Source organism: Mesoplodon mirus, assembly GCF_964341445.2.
Source record: "Mesoplodon mirus genome assembly, chromosome: 5".
NCBI classification, from domain to species: domain Eukaryota; kingdom Metazoa; phylum Chordata; class Mammalia; order Artiodactyla; family Ziphiidae; genus Mesoplodon; species Mesoplodon mirus.
The window spans coordinates 29,016,837-29,037,370 of record NC_138980.1 but is presented as its reverse complement, the minus strand read 5'-3'; the positions used below and the strand labels follow the sequence as shown (position 1 = coordinate 29,037,370).

Here is a 20,534-nt window from a genome sequence, read left to right as displayed (position 1 = left end):
CAGCTCCTTGCTGAGTTGTGAACCTCACCCTCTTCAACAGTTTGGACATCACTGTTAAAAACTTAACTGCTTTGTGAAAGAATTAAGATGGGAAGAGGCAGATAGGGATGGCATTGTTAGAACACAGATCGTGATCCTGAATGCAACCTGTGAGGATGTAGATGGAGTCAAGGAATTGTCACAATTATCTGATTTCAGTGACCCTATTCATCCTTATAGGTTCATTTCTTTAGTCACCCCAGATCTATAACAAATATGTTTAATTTTAAGAATGGTTGCAGGATGATCTGAAAATAAACAGTCATCTCCTATATTCTATCCCTAAGTGTTTCTCTGACTTCAGTTATTTGAATCACAGTATTTCAACAAAGCTGCATGACACTTGTGATATTTGTTTTAAATTAGTTCACATTTAAAGTTAACATCAATAATTTAATAATTTGATTATATCCATAACTTAAGAGATTAGTAATAATTTACCATAGAAAGAAGGTAATGATAAAAATAAAACCAAAAAAGTTATTAATTTCTAGCTAGATATTGTTGTCTACTGAAGGCTGTAAGCCTGAATCCTGACTCCTTTTTTAAAAATGGCAGTTAGCAAGTGTTAGTTGAAGATATGCACCAAGCTGAGAATTTATCCAGAAGAACGGAAAGAAAATGCATTCAGGTCTCACAGTGTTATCATTTAGTGCTAGGTGTGTATGCCACTTAGAGTCATCTGACATACCAGTGGGACAGTGCCTCCATGCCTTGGGAACCATTACCTACGAAGATTTTAGAACCTGTAGGACCCCATGTGCTGGGTTTTTCTATTTAATTAATAGTAATGTGAAATATTTTATTTACTAAATATAACCATCTGTAAATTCCACAACTCACTTTTCATTTCCATTAACAGATGAGTCATTCCAACAGAACTCACTGCCCTGACTGGGATAACAGAGAAAGCCTGGGACATGAAAGCTACAGTGGAAGGCACAAACAGAAGAGGAGATCCCACAGTAGTACACAAGAGAACAGATATTGTAAACCACATCACCAGCTTAAAGAATCTTATTGGTAAATTACGCTTGAACTAGTACCATTTTAACACTAATAGTTGTAATGACTTGTCATTAGCTTATATAACTTTCATCTGTCAGATTGTTTTATAAATCAGTCAACAAATACTCATTCAGAAAATATTTACTGAGTGCCTATTATATGCTAGCCACTGCTGTGAATAGAACAGAGTTCCTGCTCTCACATATCTGTGTCCATTTGGGAGCTGTAGGAGACAGTTGATGGAGTCCCAGCTGCCAGTAATATAGTTGTGGGAAATGAGACACACGACAGTTAAGTAAGTGATTAAAGGACCAGTGAGTGCCTTTAACTTGTATGTAGTAGGGAGAGCTGTACATTGGGGCACTTATTTAGGGTTCCACAAATGAGAGCTAATGAAGGGTGGGGAAGAGTTCATCCAGATGAGAAAAATAGCATGTGGTGTGTGAGAATGTTAAAGTGTGTTGGGGATTAGTTGCCTATACTGTATTCTACAGGTTATATTTGTAGATAAGGCCAGTGGATATGTTTGGGATTTTTAGAAGCTTGGCTGTTGTAAGAAGGGCCTCAATAAAAATTTCCAATGGCATGTGTCCTGTTCTGTTGTATTCTTACCCGTGTAAAATTTGGAGGTACTACGTTTATATAGAATTGAAGGAATTTTTCAAGTTCCTAAATGATTAAACAAAGCCTAGGTGAATAGAGTTTCTTTCATTCTGTCCTCCATTAATTTCCCTTTCTCATTTGTTTTTGTTGGTTCTATGTTTTCTCCTTGTTTTGTGCAGATGTTCCACTGGGACTGTTTGCCAGATTGCTTTCTAAATTAGCCAACTGGGGTTACTTTAAAAAACAGTATGCAATTTTTTTCCTTCTCCATGCCAAAACAGACTTGTTCTGTAGAACAGTGAGCTTGTTGTTAATCAGTGCAGACTAATCATTCTTCACACACTATCATATGGAGGGAAGAGGGAGAATCTATGCCAGGATTTCAATGACCTGAGCTAATTAATGTATTATAAAGAATATCTGTACCCTATATTAAGATAACTACAAAATACTCTGTAAGGCTTAACATATAGTACTAACCATTCATGGATTTATTATGCATTGTATGTGTCGAAAGGAAGTGATATGAATGATGAACAGTTATTCATATTCATAATTAACCACAGAAAGATGATACTGAGTCAGTGCAATAACCACTAGGCCAATAGTTTCTTCTTTGATATTGGCACCAGAGATGTCTGGTGGTAATTGCTCTCCGTAATCTGGAGTAATCTAATAGTCATTTTCAAGATTCAAAACTTTATAAGAGTGTTTTTTTGTAAAATTATAGGAAAAAAACTGAAAAATACAGAAGCATATAAAGAAGGTACTCTTGGTAGGATGCTAGTCCCCCATTTGGATGTAAAGTTATTTCTTCTGAAAACTATCTTTGTATACAAATCTTTGCCTCTGAATATTTCCTGAAAATAGGTTCTAAGAAGGGACAGTTTCAAGTGAAAGGGTGTGAACTCTTATAAGGCTCTTGCTACATATTCACATATTTTTCCACATATTTTTCTAGAAAGTTTGTACCAAGTTACACTCCCTACGACATGCTGTCACCAGTCTTGTCTATTTTGAAATGCCAAGAATAGTGTTTTCTTTTCATTTGAATGTTTAAATTTCTGCTGAATTTGTCCTCTGTCATGTGCTTATTGAACACTTGAGTATTTTTTTAATTGAAGTCTAGTTGATTGTGAACATTATTTTTGTATTCTTAGCCTATTTTTTCTATTAAAGCATATTTTTCTTATGATTTATCAGCGCTTTTATTGTAGATCAATTATCTTACCTTTTTTCCTATATATTTCAGAGTGTCTTTTCTTTCTGATTTGTAAGTAGCCTGTGAATTGCTCCCTTCCTACAAGCTTAATCAATTAATTCTACACAGGAAGACTGATGTGGCTGTGAACACTGTGAACACATTTTATATCCTTAAATGTCTTGTTGTAACATAGAGTATCAAGCCTTAAACCAGTGATTCTCAAACTTTAGTGTGAATAGAATCACTTTGGAGGTATGTTTAAAATGCATAGTACCAGATTATTCAGTGAGTCTGACCTGGGGTCCAGGGATCTTCATTTTTAAAAATTCAGTATTTCGATATTGTTAATAAACAGACCACCCTTTGAGAAACACTGTTTTAAGCCCTTTAGCCTGGCATGCAAGATTTTGGATGATCTGTTCCCAGCTTATTTATTTGCCTATGTTCCCCTATGTGAAAATTGCTCTTGCTGAAATTGTCTACTTACTATTTCCTAAGTAGCATGTAGACAAACTCATCTCTAAACCATTCTGGCTAAAAGTACTCTATAAATGTAAGATGGTAATATGCCATTTTTCTTTCCTGGCACTTCTTCTACTTCCTACTTTATCCAAATCCTGATGTCCCTGTAAGATGCAACTCTTCCCTTCTTTTTCACGAAATCTTCCCTGACCATTTTAAGCATTATGAGTTTTTTCTCCTAAGCACTCATATCCAGGCTTTCGGCATTTCCTGCATTGTTGAGTTTTGTTTTATTTTTGTGTGAGTAATCTCAAATTGAACAGTTATTTGTTGGCAGGGATTTTGCCTCATATATTTTTTATCTTCCACAGGACCTGTGTGGAAATAAAAATGAATGCCCATAGCCTCATTAGTCTTGGCTGTTTTAAAGAACTACAGTGAAATATTCACTGGACATTCAGTGACTCTTTTTAGAAATTCAGTCAGTCTGTTCATCCTGTTCACTCTGTCCATATAGCCTTTATAATTCTGTAGACTTTGTTTATCTAATCTCTAAGGCTCGGTTGTTGTAGGCTGAAGAGGTCCTCATCTTTTTAGTTTATCCTCATAGTATTACTTCACTCCATGTTTGTTATTCTATAGATTATTTATGGATTATCAGCAGCTCTAATTTCATGCACTAGTCCAGCTAAGGATTATTAGTGTTAGAGTTTTCCGATACATTTTAGACTTTTATGGGAAGGATGCCTTACAGAATTAAACAGATGCCCTTTAGAGTATGGTAATTTCTAGTTTGACGTATTGTAGATCTCTCCCTTAACGGTTCCAAGCAACTGATCAGATCCCTGACTTAGACCCAGATTTAGACCCTAATATCCTGAGTTGTTTCTCCAATGGCTAGAACTTAAGGCTGACACTGGGGAAAGGGGGCTTCTGCATCTCCCCAGCCTGGATTTGATGCCAGCCCTGTTGAGTAGCAGTTTTAGAGATGCTTCTCCTTTATTTTTGCATAAACCAGCCTCCTGAGCAAAAAGAATGACAACATATTCTGGGAAAAAGAACGAGGTTAGTGAGGGCAGTCTAGTTAACATCTGTCACTCCATTGCTTGTCAGGATTATTTTAGCTGGTGTGTCTGACTGGGCAGGTGTCCCCTCTCTCCCTCAGTGCTCCACGTGCATCCCTCTTGAAGCTTCACACTGTTGAAAAGGATACTCATCCCAGGTAGAGAGGGGGACGGGAAACTGGGTCAGTTGGCTCTGTCTTTTTCTTTCCATCAAATCAAGGCTGCTTAACTGGAATCCACTGACTTCCTGAGGTCCATGATCTCTGAAATTCCTTGCCAAGATTTGTTTACGCATTTGTGCGTTTCTTAGGGGAGAGGGCCCATACCTCTCAATTAGATTTTCAAAGGGATCTGTAGATTCAGCAGTCAAGCACTATGGGGCTTACCTGGTGGTGCAGTGGTTGACAGTCCGCCTGCTGATGCAGGGGACACAGGTTCGTGTCCCGGTCCGGGAGGATCCCACATGCCACGGAGCGGCTAGGCCCATGAGCCATGGATGCTGGGCCTGCGCATCTGGAGCCTGTGCTCCACAACGGGAGAGGCCACAACAGTGAGAGGCCTGCGTACCGCAAAAAAAATAAAAAAATAAAAAAAGAAGGTAAGCACTATGGCACCAGATGATGCTGTTTTCCCTGAATTCTTGTTTATTTCACAAGCAGGAGTGACAGGAAATTCAAAATGCAAAGGCAAGTAGGGGGTTGGGAAATCCTAAGCAAGCAATTATAAGAACCTTTTCTCATTTGAGGGGCATATATTTTGGATATTTTTGGCACATGAAGCAGCGTTCAAAAACTGTGTTGACTATTTCTCAGAAAGATACAGGAAGCTTGAAATAGAGGAGAGGAGATGGAATAGGTGGTGTGTATAATAATACTGGCACATACAATAGGATTTAGAATGTGCTCTACAACCATGGCAAATCGTTTTCCTTCTAGGGATCTCAGTGTAGTCATCTGTAAAATGAAAGGCCTGAAATATATTTAAGATTCCTTTTAGCTCTAATACACCCTTCGTGAAAGAACTCTGTGTGCCAGAGATACCTAACTTACATTAAGAAGGAAAGGAATCCTGTTTTGCCTGCCTCATGTTGTGTGTGGCTCTGCAAAAAGGAAGAGAGCTTAGTTACAGATGCATATATCATAAGATTGATGAATTTCAGAAGAGCAGTTTTGTGAATTTTTGGTCTTAACTTTCACCAGAAGGTAAAGGGACACTTAATCAAGTAAACACTGAATATGTTGAATGATTTGACCCAAGGTTTGTTCCTTCATAGCAGTATATATTAATAGAGATATATGTACCCATTTGCTTGTTGGTTAAAGTAAAATTATTTAAGTTTTGTGAGTTAAGTATAAGTTCTAATTCATCAATTTGTATTTTTTTCTTTTATTGAGTTAGCTGTTGAAACCAGGAATTCTTGAGAGAATGTTTTATTTTAACCACGTTAAAATGTGGTTAAACGTTAAAGCGTTCTAGAATGAAGAGAGTAATTTTAAATCCTTTAATGTGTTTGCAGTCATTATTTAGAAGCAAGGTTCTTGAATGAGAGATATTATCAGGACCGGAGATACATGGCTGAATACAGAAATGACTACTGCAAAAGATATGTTCTTAACATTGCTGAATACAGAAATGACTACTGCAAAAGATATGTTCTTAACATTGCTGAATACAGAAATGACTACTGCAAAAGATATGTTCCTAACATTGATGAATACAGAAATGACTACTGCAAAAGATACGTTCCTAACATTGATGAATACAGAAATGACTACTGCAAAACATATGTTCCTAACATTGATGAATACAGAAATGACTACTGCAAAAGATACGTTCCTAACATTGATGAATACAGAAATGACTACTGCAAAAGATACGTTCCTAACATTGATGAATACAGAAATGACTACTGCAAAAGATACGTTCCTAACATTGATGAATACAGAAATGACTACTGCAAAATATACGTTCCTAACATTGATGAATACAGAAATGACTACTGCAAAAGATATGTTCCTAACATTGATGAATACAGAAATGACTACTGCAAAATATACGTTCCTAACATTGATGAATACAGAAATGACTACTGCAAAAGATATGTTCCTAACATTGATGAATACAGAAATGACTACTGCAAAATATATGTTCCTAACATTGATGAATACAGAAATGATTACTGCAAAAGATGTCTTCCTAGACGTTATCACAGAGACGTTGAAAGCAGTTATCGAATCCACTGCAGTAAATCTTCAGTCCGAAGCTGGAGAAGCAGTCCTAAAAGGAAGCGTAATAGACAATGTTCAAGTAATCAGTCACGTTCGGTATGATTGATTTTGTTTTTATTTTGGGTGGATACTTATTTGTGTGTAAAAGCTCTTCCTGAGCCAATAAGTTTGAAAAAGTTTATAATACTATATGAATATAATTGTGTTTATATTACTTGAATCCTTAAAGGAAACTTCCAAATTCTTACAACTAATCTGCATTTATTAGTTAGTCCTCATTTGCCCACATTTACTCATTTTCTGCAGACCAGATCATGAGGTTCTTGATTTTAATGTTAAAAATATTTTTATCTTTTATAACATAATCATACGAAAAGATGAAGCACCCATCTTTTCTTTCATCTTAAACATTTTTTACTTTAAAAGAAACCCCTTTCCCAGTACTTGGAGACAAATGTAGAAAGTTGCACTGGTGGATACTTACCCTGTGTATAGCACAATCTGCAATTACTTCCATTGGAGTTCTGAAAGTGGGTGCTGAAGGGGAAATTATTGTCCAGAAAGCCTGCCTTTTTTTTTACACTCATGAATCTTCACTTGTTTGCAGTAAACTATGAATTATTATTTTCCTCCCCAAGTTTTCTTCAGTAGAACTATCATTGATTAGATCAAACATTGACATTAGCCTTTATTTTCCCCTTTTATTTTAATAAGTATGTTTAAAAATATTGGTAAGTATCAATTTGAGCTAATCTTGACGTTTTAAAACATTTTCCTGACAAACTAGACATCTCAACTCACAGCATAGGCTATTTTATAACGAGATTAATAGATCATGACATTGCATTCTTTAAATTTCAGACTTCAGTTAAGTCAATATTTTAGAGACAATTGTGTTGTTTTTTCTATTGCCACTTTAAGTAACTTATCTGAAAATCTTGCCATGTTTTTCTTCTGTAACATAAACTGTGTCCTGTGAATCTCTGGGGACTGAATTTGAACTTGCTCCTGCCAACTCTTCGTGGCCTGGTTCTTATCTGAATGCCTGAATATCTCCCCGCTGAATGAATTGCGTATTCTGCCCTGAATTCACTCTGCTATAGTGATTGGCTGGACGATCTTGGTGCTGCCCACTTGCCGTTCCAGAAGAGCCACCAAAGGAAAAGATCCAGGAGTATAGAAGATGATGAAGAGGGTCACCTTATCTGTCAAAGTGGAGACGTTCTAAAAGCAAGATGTATAGAATATTTTTCAACACTTTTTAAACTTTGCAGACAGAATAATCTTTTTAAGAATAGTTTGTCAGCCGGGGGCTAAAGAACTCTTCATTGCTTTTTTGTTTTGTTTTTTGTGGGTTTGTTTGTTGTTCTTTTGTATTTCTTCTTTTCTATAGAGTTTAAATATTTCTACTCTAAAGTTCCAAAATAATCAGTGGAATTTGAGATTAGAGCAAGAAAGATAGCTATCTACATTATTTTTGTAGCATCTGAAAATCAAATAATTTGAGGGCTGGAACGTTAATTATGCTTTAATAGAGAGCATTTGAAAAAATTCCACACTTAAGCATTCATTATTTGAATAACTGATAATTTGTACTCAGGTACTTACACTTCTTTCTCCCCCCTCACTTTAGATGAAATCGTGAACACTTTGGGAGAAGGGACCTTTGGCAGAGTTGTAGAGTGCATTGATCATGGCATGTAAGTTTGTTGTTTTTCTTTTTTGAACATTCTGATATTTTTGGTGGAGAAGGATCCATAATTTAGATGAAATGGAATTTAAGTGGTAGCTATGTGTTTTCCTGGGAGGTATAAGTATTCAGAAGTTCTTGAACTGTGTACGATTTATTTACCATAAGTATGGATTTTGACCAAGAATGCTGAAAATGTTTATCAGATGGAGTTCATGGAAATTAATGTCAGTGTTCAAGTGAAGACTTTCCCAGAACTTAGGTCCTTAGCTTTCTATAAGAGATTTGGAGTGCTTTACCCTACTTTTGAATTGCAGAGACAATAAATTAGCATGTCTAATCTTCTTGGTTCAAAAACTTTTATTTCCAAAGGATAATATTTGCACGTTAGGGTTAGCTTCTCAAACTATAAAAAAATTATATTACTTGAAGCCTACAGAATAAAGTCCAGATTCTTTAATGAGTTATACTAAACTTTTTGTTATTTGACCCTCTCTGCTTCATTTTCATGTTTTCCTCTAGGATCTCTCTTCTGCGGTTGCAAATTTTTTTGTAAGTGAACGTCTTACAACAGTTTAGTGGAAACTGCACATTTCTAAATTGACATCTATACTTTTCATCATAAAATAGTTGAGGATGTAATTTCCAGCTTATTGTAAATGGTGATTTTTTTTAAAAAAACATATCTCTCTTTCTAAATATGTTTGGGGGAATCTAAATACAACAGCTTGATACCTCCTGTCATCCATGAACAAACTTTTCTTGAATACTTAGAAATGCTTTATCTTGAACTTAACTTTTACTTCACTTTTCATAAAGAATATTATCCTAAGTGTCTTTTATTATCACCCTTTCCTCTCTATGACAAAAATGTGAACATAAAGTAAAATTTTAAGATATTTTGAAATACTTTGACTTAGGAAAGTTGCTAAGAATTCCCATCTATTCTTCACCCAGATTCCACAAATGTTAACATTTTACAGTGTTTAATCATTCTCTATATTTACATGTTATATGTATTTTCAAGTTTTGCCAGCTTATCTACAACCTGATTCACATTTCACTAGTTGTCCCATTGAGGTCTTTTTAAAATTTCTTGAGGTTCCAAGACTTGAGTATTTGAGATATTCCAATGAAGAGTATTCAATTGATCAAGTACAAATCTGTTACAAATTTTGATACTTATTAGACCTAAAACATACAATGTAATTGTAAATATATCTTTTATCGAGATGGTTGGGGCCTTTAAAAAAATGAGTTCATGTGTCCATAGATAAATCTTACTGTTTTAACATTAAGTTTCCATTTTTCTTTTTTTTTAATTGAGAAGTAATATGAAAGCTTATAAGTTTAAGGTGTATAACGTTGGTTTGAACATTTATATACTGCAATATGATTACTATAGTAGCATTAGCTAACACCATTATCCATTTTTCATTTTTATAGCTATTAGCACTGTTCATTTTTATAGCTTATTAGCAGTTAGAAAACTTGTCCATATGATGAAATAGATGAGACTAGAAGAAGTTTTGTCACAGCAGTTTTATAGTAATTCTTTTAAGTCTTGAGATATATGCTATACATCATAGGGAGATAAATCATTAAAAATTTAGTTTGATGATTATATATCAGCCCACAACTTCATTGGGACCTTGTCAAAAGAAATGAGTTCGGAATAGGTTTGCTATCCAGCCACTAGAAAAATTTTTGCCTCAAAGAATTTTTTTTTCTTTTTTATAAACAGCCTGGGGCACAAACCTTGCCATATTAATTTCACGTGCATGGGGTTCTCTTTTGTAATGTGGGAAGGCCATAGTGAAAAATGCAGGGTTGACTGCTGGCTTGTATTCAAGAAGATCAGGTTTAGAAAAGAGGACAGAAGGAAGCTGAAGATTTGGAAATCCTTTTCCTCAAAATCATTTACGGCTTTTTTTTTTTTTTTTGGCCGCACCACATGGCTTGCGGGATCTCAGCTCCTCGACCAGGGATTGAACCTGGGCCCACGGCAGTGAAAGCTCATGTCTTAAGCCACTGGACCACCAGGGAATTCCCTCTGTACTTTTTAGGAAGTACTACAGATGCCCCGGTCTAAAACACGCTGCCCTACATTGTTGCTATTTATACCTCTTCGCATCCGTGAATGCACTAAACATTTTTTTGGCTTGATGACTTATTGCTGGTGTCTCCTTTGCCAGAATTATCTAACAAACTGATAGTTGTCTTTCTTCTCTGAAGAAGTCTGAGCTCCCCTAACTCTGATGGTTAGGTTCTTTCTTCTCTCTATACCTTATACCAGGCACTTCTAACCTAATGATAAGTTGTTCAAGTGTCTGTCTTTTCCATTAGACTGTGAGGTACATGGGACAAGCTCTTTTTAACAGTGATTCCAATGCAACATCTGGCACATTCGGTCTAGCCTGGCGAATGAGTGAATGTTTTCAGCAGTAGTATCTTCAAGGTTTATATTTTTATCCTTTTTTAAAAAAAAACTACTTATAAAATCTAGGTCAATTTAAACTTTTGGAAACAAACATTAACGTTCTTAAGTATTAAGAGAAATCATCACTCTGTATAATGTATATTTTGTCAAAATGTTTTGAAAAAATGTTTATAGATCTGCTATAATATACCCTGAAAGATTATTTTAGGAAAATAGCATAGAGTGATTGGTACTTAACAAGATGATGCTTTAGAGCAGGGGTCCCCAACCCCTGGGCCGTGGACTGGTAGGAACTGGGCCTAACAGCAGGAGGTGAGCAGTGGGCGAGCGAGTGAAACTTCATCTGCTGCTCACCATAGCTTGCATTACCACCTGAACCATCACACCCTCCCCTCAACCATGGAAAAGTTGTCTTCCATGAAACCGGTCCCTGGTGCCAAAAAGGTTGGGGACAGCTGCTTTAGAGGATACATGTCTTCAACGCCCTTCTGTACATTTACCATTTTCATTTTGTTTTTAAGGGGTGGCATACATGTAGCAGTGAAAATCACAAAAAATGTGGGACCATATCGTGAAGCAGCTCATTCAGAAATCAAAGTATTGGAGCATTTAAATAGTACTGATCCCAATAATGTCTTGTAAGTAAGAAACTTGGAACTGTGATCCATTATGTTACATGAAATAATCAGAATTCTGTGAACTGAATTATTTGTATTCTGATCTGTTTCAGCCGATGTGTCCAGATGCTAGAATGGTTTGATCATCATGGTCATACTTGTATTGTGTTCGAACTCCTGGGACTTAGTACCTATGATTTCATTAAAGAAAATAGCTTTCTGCCATTTCAAATTGACCATATCAGGCAAATGGCATATCAGATCTGTCAGTCAATAAATTGTAAGTATACTTGTTAAATTTTTAAATACCAGTCAATTAAAGGTTTTATTGGACAAGCAACATATCAAACCATTGTCACTAAAAATGCACGTTGCAAGTAAAGATGAAACCACTTTTGATCCCTACCTCTACTACTAATTCTCCTTTCCCCCGGTACAGATTACATTTGTAAGTGAAACTAATAATGTCTTTTTGTTCTTTTGTAGTTTTGCATCATAATAAATTAACCCATACAGATCTGAAGCCTGAAAATATTTTATTTGTGGAGTCTGACTATGTAGTCAAGTATAATTCAAAAATGGTAAGTTACACTTGTTTTAATTTTGGTAGTTGTCTTTAAAATGAATTTAGCTTGGTGATCCTTGGATGAGGAATTTTACCTTTGAGGCTTATTATATCCTGACGTTTAACCCAAAAAGGGTAATCCTTTGCCTTTCTCATGGGGTTATTTTGAAAATCAAAAAGAGAATTCATGTGCAAGCCTTTTGGATAGTGCTATAAAATATTTCATATCTTTATTGATCTTTGTGTTTACTTAACTGTATCTCTAGAAACGTGATGAACGCACACTGAAAAACACAGATATCAAAATTGTTGACTTAGGAAGTGCAACATACGATGATGAACATCATAGCACTGTGGTATCTACACGGCATTACAGAGCTCCAGAGGTCATTTTGGGTTAGTAGATACCAGACTTCCTGATATTTTAATTGAAAAAGAGATTTTTTGTTCTCTATAGCTTTTATTGGGGGGCAGGTAGTTGGGGGATAGCTGTAATTTTCTTAGCAGTGTACAGAAAATGTTTTCTGTTTTCATAAAAGCTGTCTGGACATTGCTATAAATAATTTTCCTGAGTGGGAAAAATGTGATATCATCTGTAAAGATATTCCAGGTGGTGGTTCTTTTTGAACAAGTCAGTCTTACAAGATCATAAGAGAACAAGCTGTATTGGCTAAGTCCATGACAGCAGTGTGATTTTGAAGCGATGTGGGCACCTCTTTTCGTCTCATCACAAAGCATGGTGCTGGTGAAAATGCTAAAGATTTGGCTGGCAGACGTCTAGATGTAGGGTGGATGGAGGTTAAGAGGAGAAGAAAGAGGGGCTAGTCTAAGAGGAGAGCTTCTTTGATCATCTTTGACATGGGAAAGCATGGAAAGGAAAATTAGTTAAGGTGCAGCGTTTTTCAATATTAATAAAAGGGAACTCAGTGAGGGAGAGCACATCTTAGGCCTCAAAATTTAAAAGTTCGAGACCGAGTCATGTTGATAGAGCAAGGAAGTCAGGGATGGATTTGGGGGCTTGGAGACAGTGGGAAAAATTCAGATCAGGTGATATTGGGAGATAGTTAAATGGTATAAGCATATTACTTTGCCAAAAGTAAGTTTCAACCGAGGTTGGCTAGTAAAACATCTTTGTGGAATCAGTCTTTTCCACTTTTTACCTTTTGTCGAAGAGGACTGGGTAGTTGAGAATATGAGTGTGAAAGCAAACTAATGATGTTTACCTAGAGTAAAGAATTAGTAAAAGGGACAGGAAATTAAGAATAGTTTGTAGTGCTGGCTAGTAGAACTTTCCATGATGATAGAAATGTTGTATATCTGCACTATCCAACATGGTAGCCATTAGTAGCCACACGTAGACTACTGTGTACTTTCAGTATAGCCAGTGTGACTGAGGAACTGAATTTTAAATTAATTAAACTTTTAGATTTAAATAACCACATGTGGCTAGTGGCTACCACATAGGATAGCACAGGTTTGGAGCTCATCTTTGAGATTGATGTTACTAGGATTTCTGCTTAGTATGGTCTGAAAGAAGCTGCTATGTTGCAGTAGTTTAGAAAGTGTATTCATGGTTGAGGACTGAAGCCTGCAATGAAGGTAAAAGAAAAGAGTGTGGGAGGAGATTGTGGACAGATAGGTATTTTCAGAGCTTAAAAAGAGATAACTTGCTGTGTTTTATCAATTTTAAGAAGAAGATTTTTCTCCACATTTTAACATGTGAGGAAACATAAGACAAAACAGCATTTTTTCTTGGTTATTGGTTCATAAAACAGTGGTGTATCTTACAGTTAGTTAATGGCCTCCTCCTAGATTGCGTAAGATACAGTGATTCTTAGTAATAATACAGTCCCATGTGTGGCCAGGCTGGGGATAGTTGATATAAATCTGAAATTGGGGTTATTGGTGTTTAGGAAAAGAAATGAACAGATGGGAAGATTAGAAGGGTTCTTTGTGTGTTTGTGAAGTGTTACTTCTGAGGATTAAGGCAGAATTAGGTTGAAGAGGAAGATGTTGTCAGGTGCCACCACTGAGGAGGGCAGTTGGTCTCATGTCTTGGGTGTTGGTAGTAAACAGAAGTTGGTCAAAGTGAATGATGTGAAATTCCAAAGAGTATGAGAGCTGAGCCATAAGAGAATGAGGTAGTTTACAGTCACTTGGGAGAAAGCTGGACTGGGAGACAGGAGTGGCTGGAAAAGAAAACTTTCATCTTAGATCCAAGCTCTATCATTTGCAGATTTTGTATGTGTTACTGTAAGTAGAAACCATGCTCCATTATCCTTTTGTTCAAGTGATAAGTACCATGAGGGTTAACAAAAATGGCTAAATCATAGTCAAGTTCCTTGAATATATTGTTTCTTCCTTTGTCTTTAAATTCAGTAATGTTACTGAAAGTAATTGAAGTGTCTTTTAAAGTAGGTTTTATTTGTACATTATTTTTTTATTAAAAACTTAATCTTTAAAAGGTTAAAACATCTGTATGGTTTAGGTTTACTCTTTTCCTTTCTAAATAGATAGAGACTTAAGGCTAGGTGTTTTTTTCTTTTCTGAATAATGTTACTATTGAGAATTCTGAAGGAGAAAATATATGATCATGTCTAGACAACCTGAAAGTACATATATAGATACCTCTCTATGTGAACTTTAAATATCTGTATAATTCTGCTTATGGGTGACACTGCTTATAATATCCATTATAATTCTTACATAATTTAGGTGACACTACTATTTCTTTTAATGGAAGAAATAAACTCAGATATCAAGCTGATGGTAATTGATAAGGGGTTAGTAATTACACTCTGAGGATAATTATTGACCTATGTTTGCACTAATAAAATGTAAAATTTCATAGAACAACCGTTAAGTGGGTATAACAGTGCTCCTCTTTGCACAAGCAATTCAGAGACTATGGACTATTTGCTCACCCCTCTTACTTTCCATAAAATGCCTCCTCCCCCAGGTTAAAATACTGTAAGTTGATACAAGGATATGGAGGACTCTGAAAGCATACTGAGTCATGTTTGGTATAAAACTAAAAATGTAAACCCTGAATTTACTATCATATTCTCCTAAATGGGCTATATAAAGAGAGCACCCACATAGGAAAAGATATTGTGTATTGGCAATTAAAAATTGTTGCCTAATAAAATGTTTGGTTTTGTTTTTAAATAGCTTTAGGTTGGTCTCAGCCATGTGATGTTTGGAGCATAGGTTGCATTCTTATTGAATATTACCTTGGTTTCACAGTCTTTCAGGTATGTATTTAGTAAATGTTACTTACTGATTCATAATGAGCTTTAATGTTAAAGGCATGTTAAAGTTTTGGTTTCCATATTGGAAAGTTGCCATAGTGTCATTATTCTTAAGATGTAAACTTCCATGTGCAAAATAGTCATCCTTCTCTAAAACCACAGTTGAATGAACTACTCTCAGTGAATGGTCATAATTCATTCTGCATGTGGAGCTTTTAAACACATGGTTCATATTGACTTCCTATGATCCATTTTACTGTGATGCTCCTTCATAAATTTACATTAGTGTTACTATGGTCAGTTTTAATTCAGCTCTGGTTATGTTGCACTTTTATTAAAAGAATTCAGAAACAGTAAGTTGTATTAAGCATGTATGACACCCTAGGCACATTTCTAAGCACTGTGTGTATAAAAATGAAAAGACAGCATCTCTCTCCTCAAGGAAGACATACACAGGATAGACCTGGGAAAACGTACAGTACAATATGATACTTGCTATAATGGAACAATGTAGAAGGGAACCCAGAAAAGGTGAACGGTTAAGTTTCCTTCGAGAAGGCATCACTGAGGAATAGGGAGTTTAATCCAAGCTATAAGGAAGAGTAAGAGTTTGTCAGAAAACTAGAGTGTGTGATGGCCATATCAGGAAGAAATGGTATTCATAAATGCAAGAGGCATAAAGGAAGCTACTCTAGTTGAGGAAGGATGAATAGTGCTGCCGGAGTGTCTTGGATAAATAGGAAAATGGTGTCAGTAGGCAAGTACTGATTCATAGTGGACTTGTTTGCCATAGAAAGGTATTTGTTTTATCCTAGGAGTCAGTGGTTTCCAAATGTAGACCGGTCTAAAATGAAAATGATTTTGTAGGGTTGCCGTTCTGGCTTTCATTTAGAAATTATCTCTCCTGTATTTTTTGGTATTAAAATGTTCTTTCTATGCAATGATAATAGTTATTGGCTTACTTGGCAGAACAAAAAGGAGAAAATGTTATTTAGGTCTCTACTTGTTTTCCTCATAATTTTGCTTATGTCGGAAAACTAAAAGTCTTGAAAGCTTCAAGTGGTGTAAGCATTGGAGAACTTTAAGAGGGTTGTGATTTGATCAAGGTGTGTTGTTGGATGGGGTGAGGGTGGTTAGGAAGTTCCTGGCTAATACTGTCAAGGTTGCTTTGAGGTTATGGCAATGCAGGATGAGGAGGGAGGAAGCTGTGATGAATTATAAGTCACTTAGGTGGCTGTTGCAGAATATATGTGTTCGCCGCTCTGGGGCACCTCACCAAACTTCTGTCTACTCCGTAGAGATCTGTTAAAAGTACTCTGAGTTTGTAGACAAGTTTGATATCTAGAACATAGCTGTCGGACATTTCTAGGGGGTGGTGTCTGGTTTTGTGGTAGTAAGCTATAGGGTCAAGGAAAAAGTTGAGCACAGTGCATGCTTTCTTCATTCTGACACATATAAAATCCTTCAGATGGTTTTATGATTGTAAATCATTCTGAGACCTTAAGCGTCGATTATTAACTTTGGTTTGAGATGTGGTTTATATTTTAATTCCACCCTCCAAAATAGTCTTCAACTAAGGAACTTTTTGAAGATAATGGAGCTTGTATTATTTATTCCTGTCATGACTTAAGAACATTTTGAAAGCAGTGTGCTAGGCACAGTAGTTAATGGATTTAAAAAGCATTGCACATAGACTCTGCTCTTCAGAGCAAGGATTGGCAAACTATATCCTATCTGATGCCTGCTTTAAAAAATGAAAAAGAATATGTGGTGGAGACCATCTGTGACCATCCAAGCCTAAAATATTTACTATCTGGTCCTTTATAGAAGAAGCTTTCCAGCCTCTGCTTAGGAGTGTACCATTTAGTTTAACAATTTATTCGACTTTAGCCAAAGCTCTGTTACTGTGTAATTTAAGAATATGAGTTTTGACTTGGGTTCACAGCTCAGGTTTCCTCATTGATGAGCTATATGAGCTTGAGCTAGTATCTTAACCTCTTTGAAAGTTATGTTCCCACATTCCTAGCTCAAGGTTGTTGTAAGAATTATTGGGACTGTATTTTTATTGTCTAGGATTAGTGTTACAAAGTTGCTATCCATTGGGTAATGGAGGTTAGTTAAGCAACCGATAAAATGAGTAGCCAGGTTATTGGTAATCTTCCCAGTCATCCCTCAGTTAAACAGTGCAAGTAATACAAATAAGGAAAACTGTTCTGTTTTACATTAAACAAATTATTCGAACATTGTAAATCAACAGTACTTCAGTAAAATATACTTAAAAAGTTGTTTCTCAATCAGCTATACAAACCTTACCAATTCATTTCAGAAATCAGACAATCAGTGTAGCTCATTCAGTTTTATTCCATCTTTGAAGTAGAGTGTAATATAAATTGTATAGCTGTCTAATCTAGTCCTTTTATGGAAACACTATTTTTCTTTTTTTTTTCTTAACATTTATTTATTTACTTTTTTTGGGGGGTTGCATTGGGTCTTCATTCCAGCACGTGGGCTTCTCTCTTGCTGCGGTACGTGGGTTTTCTCTCTCCACTTGTAGTGTGCGGGTTCCAGAGTGTGTGGGCTCTGCAGTTTGTGGCTCGCGGGCTCTCTTGTTGTGGTGGGCAGGCTTAGTTGCCCCGCAGCGTGTGGGATCTTAGTTCCCCGACCAGGGAGCGAACCCACGTCCCCCGCATTGGAAGGTGTATTCTCTACCACTGGACCACCAGGGAAGTCCCGGACACACTGTTTTCTTGTGTTATCCTTTTATGTGCGTGTAGGGAAATGGAAAGTGCTAAGTTTCTTTTTCCTATATTTTTTAGACTAATGATAATAAAGAACACCTGGCAATGATGGAACGTATATTAGGACCCATACCAACACACATGATTCAGAAAACAAGGTATGCTTTTTAAGATTAAAGTCCTTATTGGGTACATGCAGTGGCCTATATTCAAACTATAGAAAACCCATCTTTGTTGTTATTGCTTATTCCAAAGACTGTAGATTTTGAATTCTTTTTCATGAAGTCAAGTTTTTGAAAAGTAATGCAATATTTACTTTGTGATCCAGTAAATAAAGTGGTGTTTTTATACTCAGGTTAACCTTTGCATAAATGTTTTCCTAGGTTGATTTAAAAATAATACATAGAGTAGTAAAAAGAGCTTGATTTTGGAGTCCTATCTAAATTTGAATTCCAGACTGTTGCAAACCACATGTACGTCTTTGGACAAGAATACTATAAGTGGTTTCAAAACATAGCTTCACCGCAGAAGTCATCCAGGGAATTGTTAACGATTTCTAGCCCCATTCCAGATCTAGTGAAATCAGAATTTACAGGAATGGATCTAGGAACCTCTGTTTTTGAAGCTGGCATTGTTTCACATATGGTACAACTTAGGTGGGATACTAAAACTTCAGAGGGTACAAGATTAGGAAAAATACCATATAAGGTATCCGATATAATTATTGCTGAGATTTTTAGAAATTGTATGTTTATGTATATATAGAGAGATGTCTATGGTTCCATCTTTTCCCCCAATCCCCTGTTTGGGGCAGGGTAAGAATGTGGGTTAGGGGTTTCTTTTTTTCTTAAAATTTAATCCAGACTTCTCTTTCCTATAGGAAACAGATGTATTTTCATCATAATCAGCTAGATTGGGAGGAACGTAGTTCTGCTGGTAGATATGTTACGGGACACTGCAAACCATTAAAGGTAAAACAAAACAAAAAACAAAAAAAAAACCTGTTTTAACTATTTTTTATTGTCTTTCTTAAACAAAGTCATTTTTCCCCTCAGGAATTTATGCTCTGTCATGATGAAGAACATGAGAAACTGTTTGACCTGATTCAAAGAATGTTAGAATATGATCCAGTGAAAAGAATTACCTTGGATGAAGCATTGCAGCATCCTTTCTTTGACTTATTAAAAAAGAAATAAAATGGAAATCAGTGGTCTTACTATACTTCTCTAGAAGAGATTATTTAAGACTGTGTCAGTCAACTCTAAACATTCTAATATTTTTATAAACCTTAAATTATTTTGTACAGTTAAGTGTAAATGCTGTATGTTTTGTATCAATCGCATAATTATCTTGTTAAGCAAATATGGTCTTGATAATGAATGAAATATAAAAGCTAAAATTAATTTTCCTTTTTTGAGATTAATTACCATTTTTAAAGACCTTTGGAATATCCTTTGTGTCCAGTGATTGATCTTGCCTTTTTGTACATGGAGGTTGACTCTTGGAAGTGATTTTTGTGTTTGGTTTTTTGTTTTTTTTGAGTAAAAGGAAATCTTGACTATTTCATTCTTAAATGAATATTCTTTATTTACCTCAAACTTTCCTTAACTTTAAAAGATTTTTCTGTAATTGTTGAACAGGTAATAAGTATTATTAACTTTAGGTAGGTAGGAATTAGAAACCAAAACCCATAGGAACTGTTTGCTGTTGGAATTTCATTAAATTGTAAGTATTGTGTGCTGTTTCATTGGTTGATGTCAGTGGTGGTAAGTAGCATTCATGGAAAGACATCCAACTTGTGCATCGTAATAGATTAATAAAACCACATACACACATCGTTTAAGATTAAAGTCTAACTGGAAAGTTAGCTTGGAAAGTCCTGTTTTCCAGTGGTTATTTATGTAGTTAGTCACAAACGTAGAAATAGGAATTCTGATGACTGAGGTTTTTGTTTTTAATGCCAAATCTTCAGGAGTCTAGAAATTGTCCAATATCTGTCTCCTTACCATATGAAGTATAAATACTTAAACCTCAGCCTATGAGACTTTATGGTTATTATTAAACAATTTGTATTTATGTTACTGTTTACTGGAAAACAAAAAAAAAGATGATTTGATCGGAGAACACTTGGGAAGAAAACTGCAGAAGTTTCCAGACCCTGATTGGTTAACATAATGAACTTTTTGTTTGTCTGTAGGTATTTTTTTCTGCTTACCTGTTTACACATGAAAAACTAAGTGGTAGGGGCTTCCCTAGTGGCACAGTGGTTGAGAGTCCGCCTGCCGATGCAGGGGACACGGGTTCGTGCGCCGGTCCAGGAAGATCCCACATGCCGCGGAGCGCCTAGGCCTGTGAGCCATGACCTCTGAGCCTGCGCGTCTGAAACCTGTGCTCCGCAACGGGAGAGGCCACAACAGTGAGAGGCCTGTGTACCACAAAAAAACAAAAAACAAACAAACAAACAAAACTACATGGTAAATGTTAATTTAGTAAAAAAATAACCCAAAACTATTGATCAGTCTGCCAGGTAAAAATATTTTTTGTTGTAGAATTCATGATTGCTTATCCAGATAAAATTTTTGTTAAAAGTATTCCCATTTCTGAAGTGCATTACCAAAGATTTGA

General features: G+C 35.8%; 1 protein-coding gene across 4 annotated transcripts; it reads left to right on the top strand.

Moving 5' to 3' along the window:
* Positions 1-901: 901 nt before the first annotated feature.
* On the top strand, positions 902-19,365 carry LOC309803903 (dual specificity protein kinase CLK4-like; the record flags this gene model as incomplete). 4 transcript variants are annotated; one of them, XM_082620737.1, is made up of 14 exons in its annotated part: positions 951-1,062; positions 1,830-1,896; positions 5,897-5,987; positions 6,573-6,704; positions 7,755-7,845; positions 8,242-8,308; positions 11,260-11,376; positions 11,469-11,635; positions 11,842-11,936; positions 12,187-12,316; positions 15,092-15,174; positions 17,988-18,067; positions 18,790-18,880; positions 18,965-19,365. In XM_082620737.1, 14 exons carry the CDS (start codon positions 960-962, stop codon positions 19,103-19,105), a joined length of 1,455 nt encoding a protein of 484 aa, XP_082476863.1. In that variant the 3' UTR covers positions 19,106-19,365. The 4 variants fall into 4 exon arrangements, with proteins under 4 accessions (XP_082476860.1, XP_082476861.1, XP_082476863.1 ...); XM_082620736.1 differs by having other exon boundaries at positions 960-1,062; positions 5,897-5,983; positions 6,569-6,704; XM_082620734.1 differs by lacking the exon at positions 1,830-1,896 and having other exon boundaries at positions 902-1,062; positions 5,897-5,983; positions 6,569-6,704.
* Between the last annotated feature and the right edge of the window lie 1,169 nt (positions 19,366-20,534).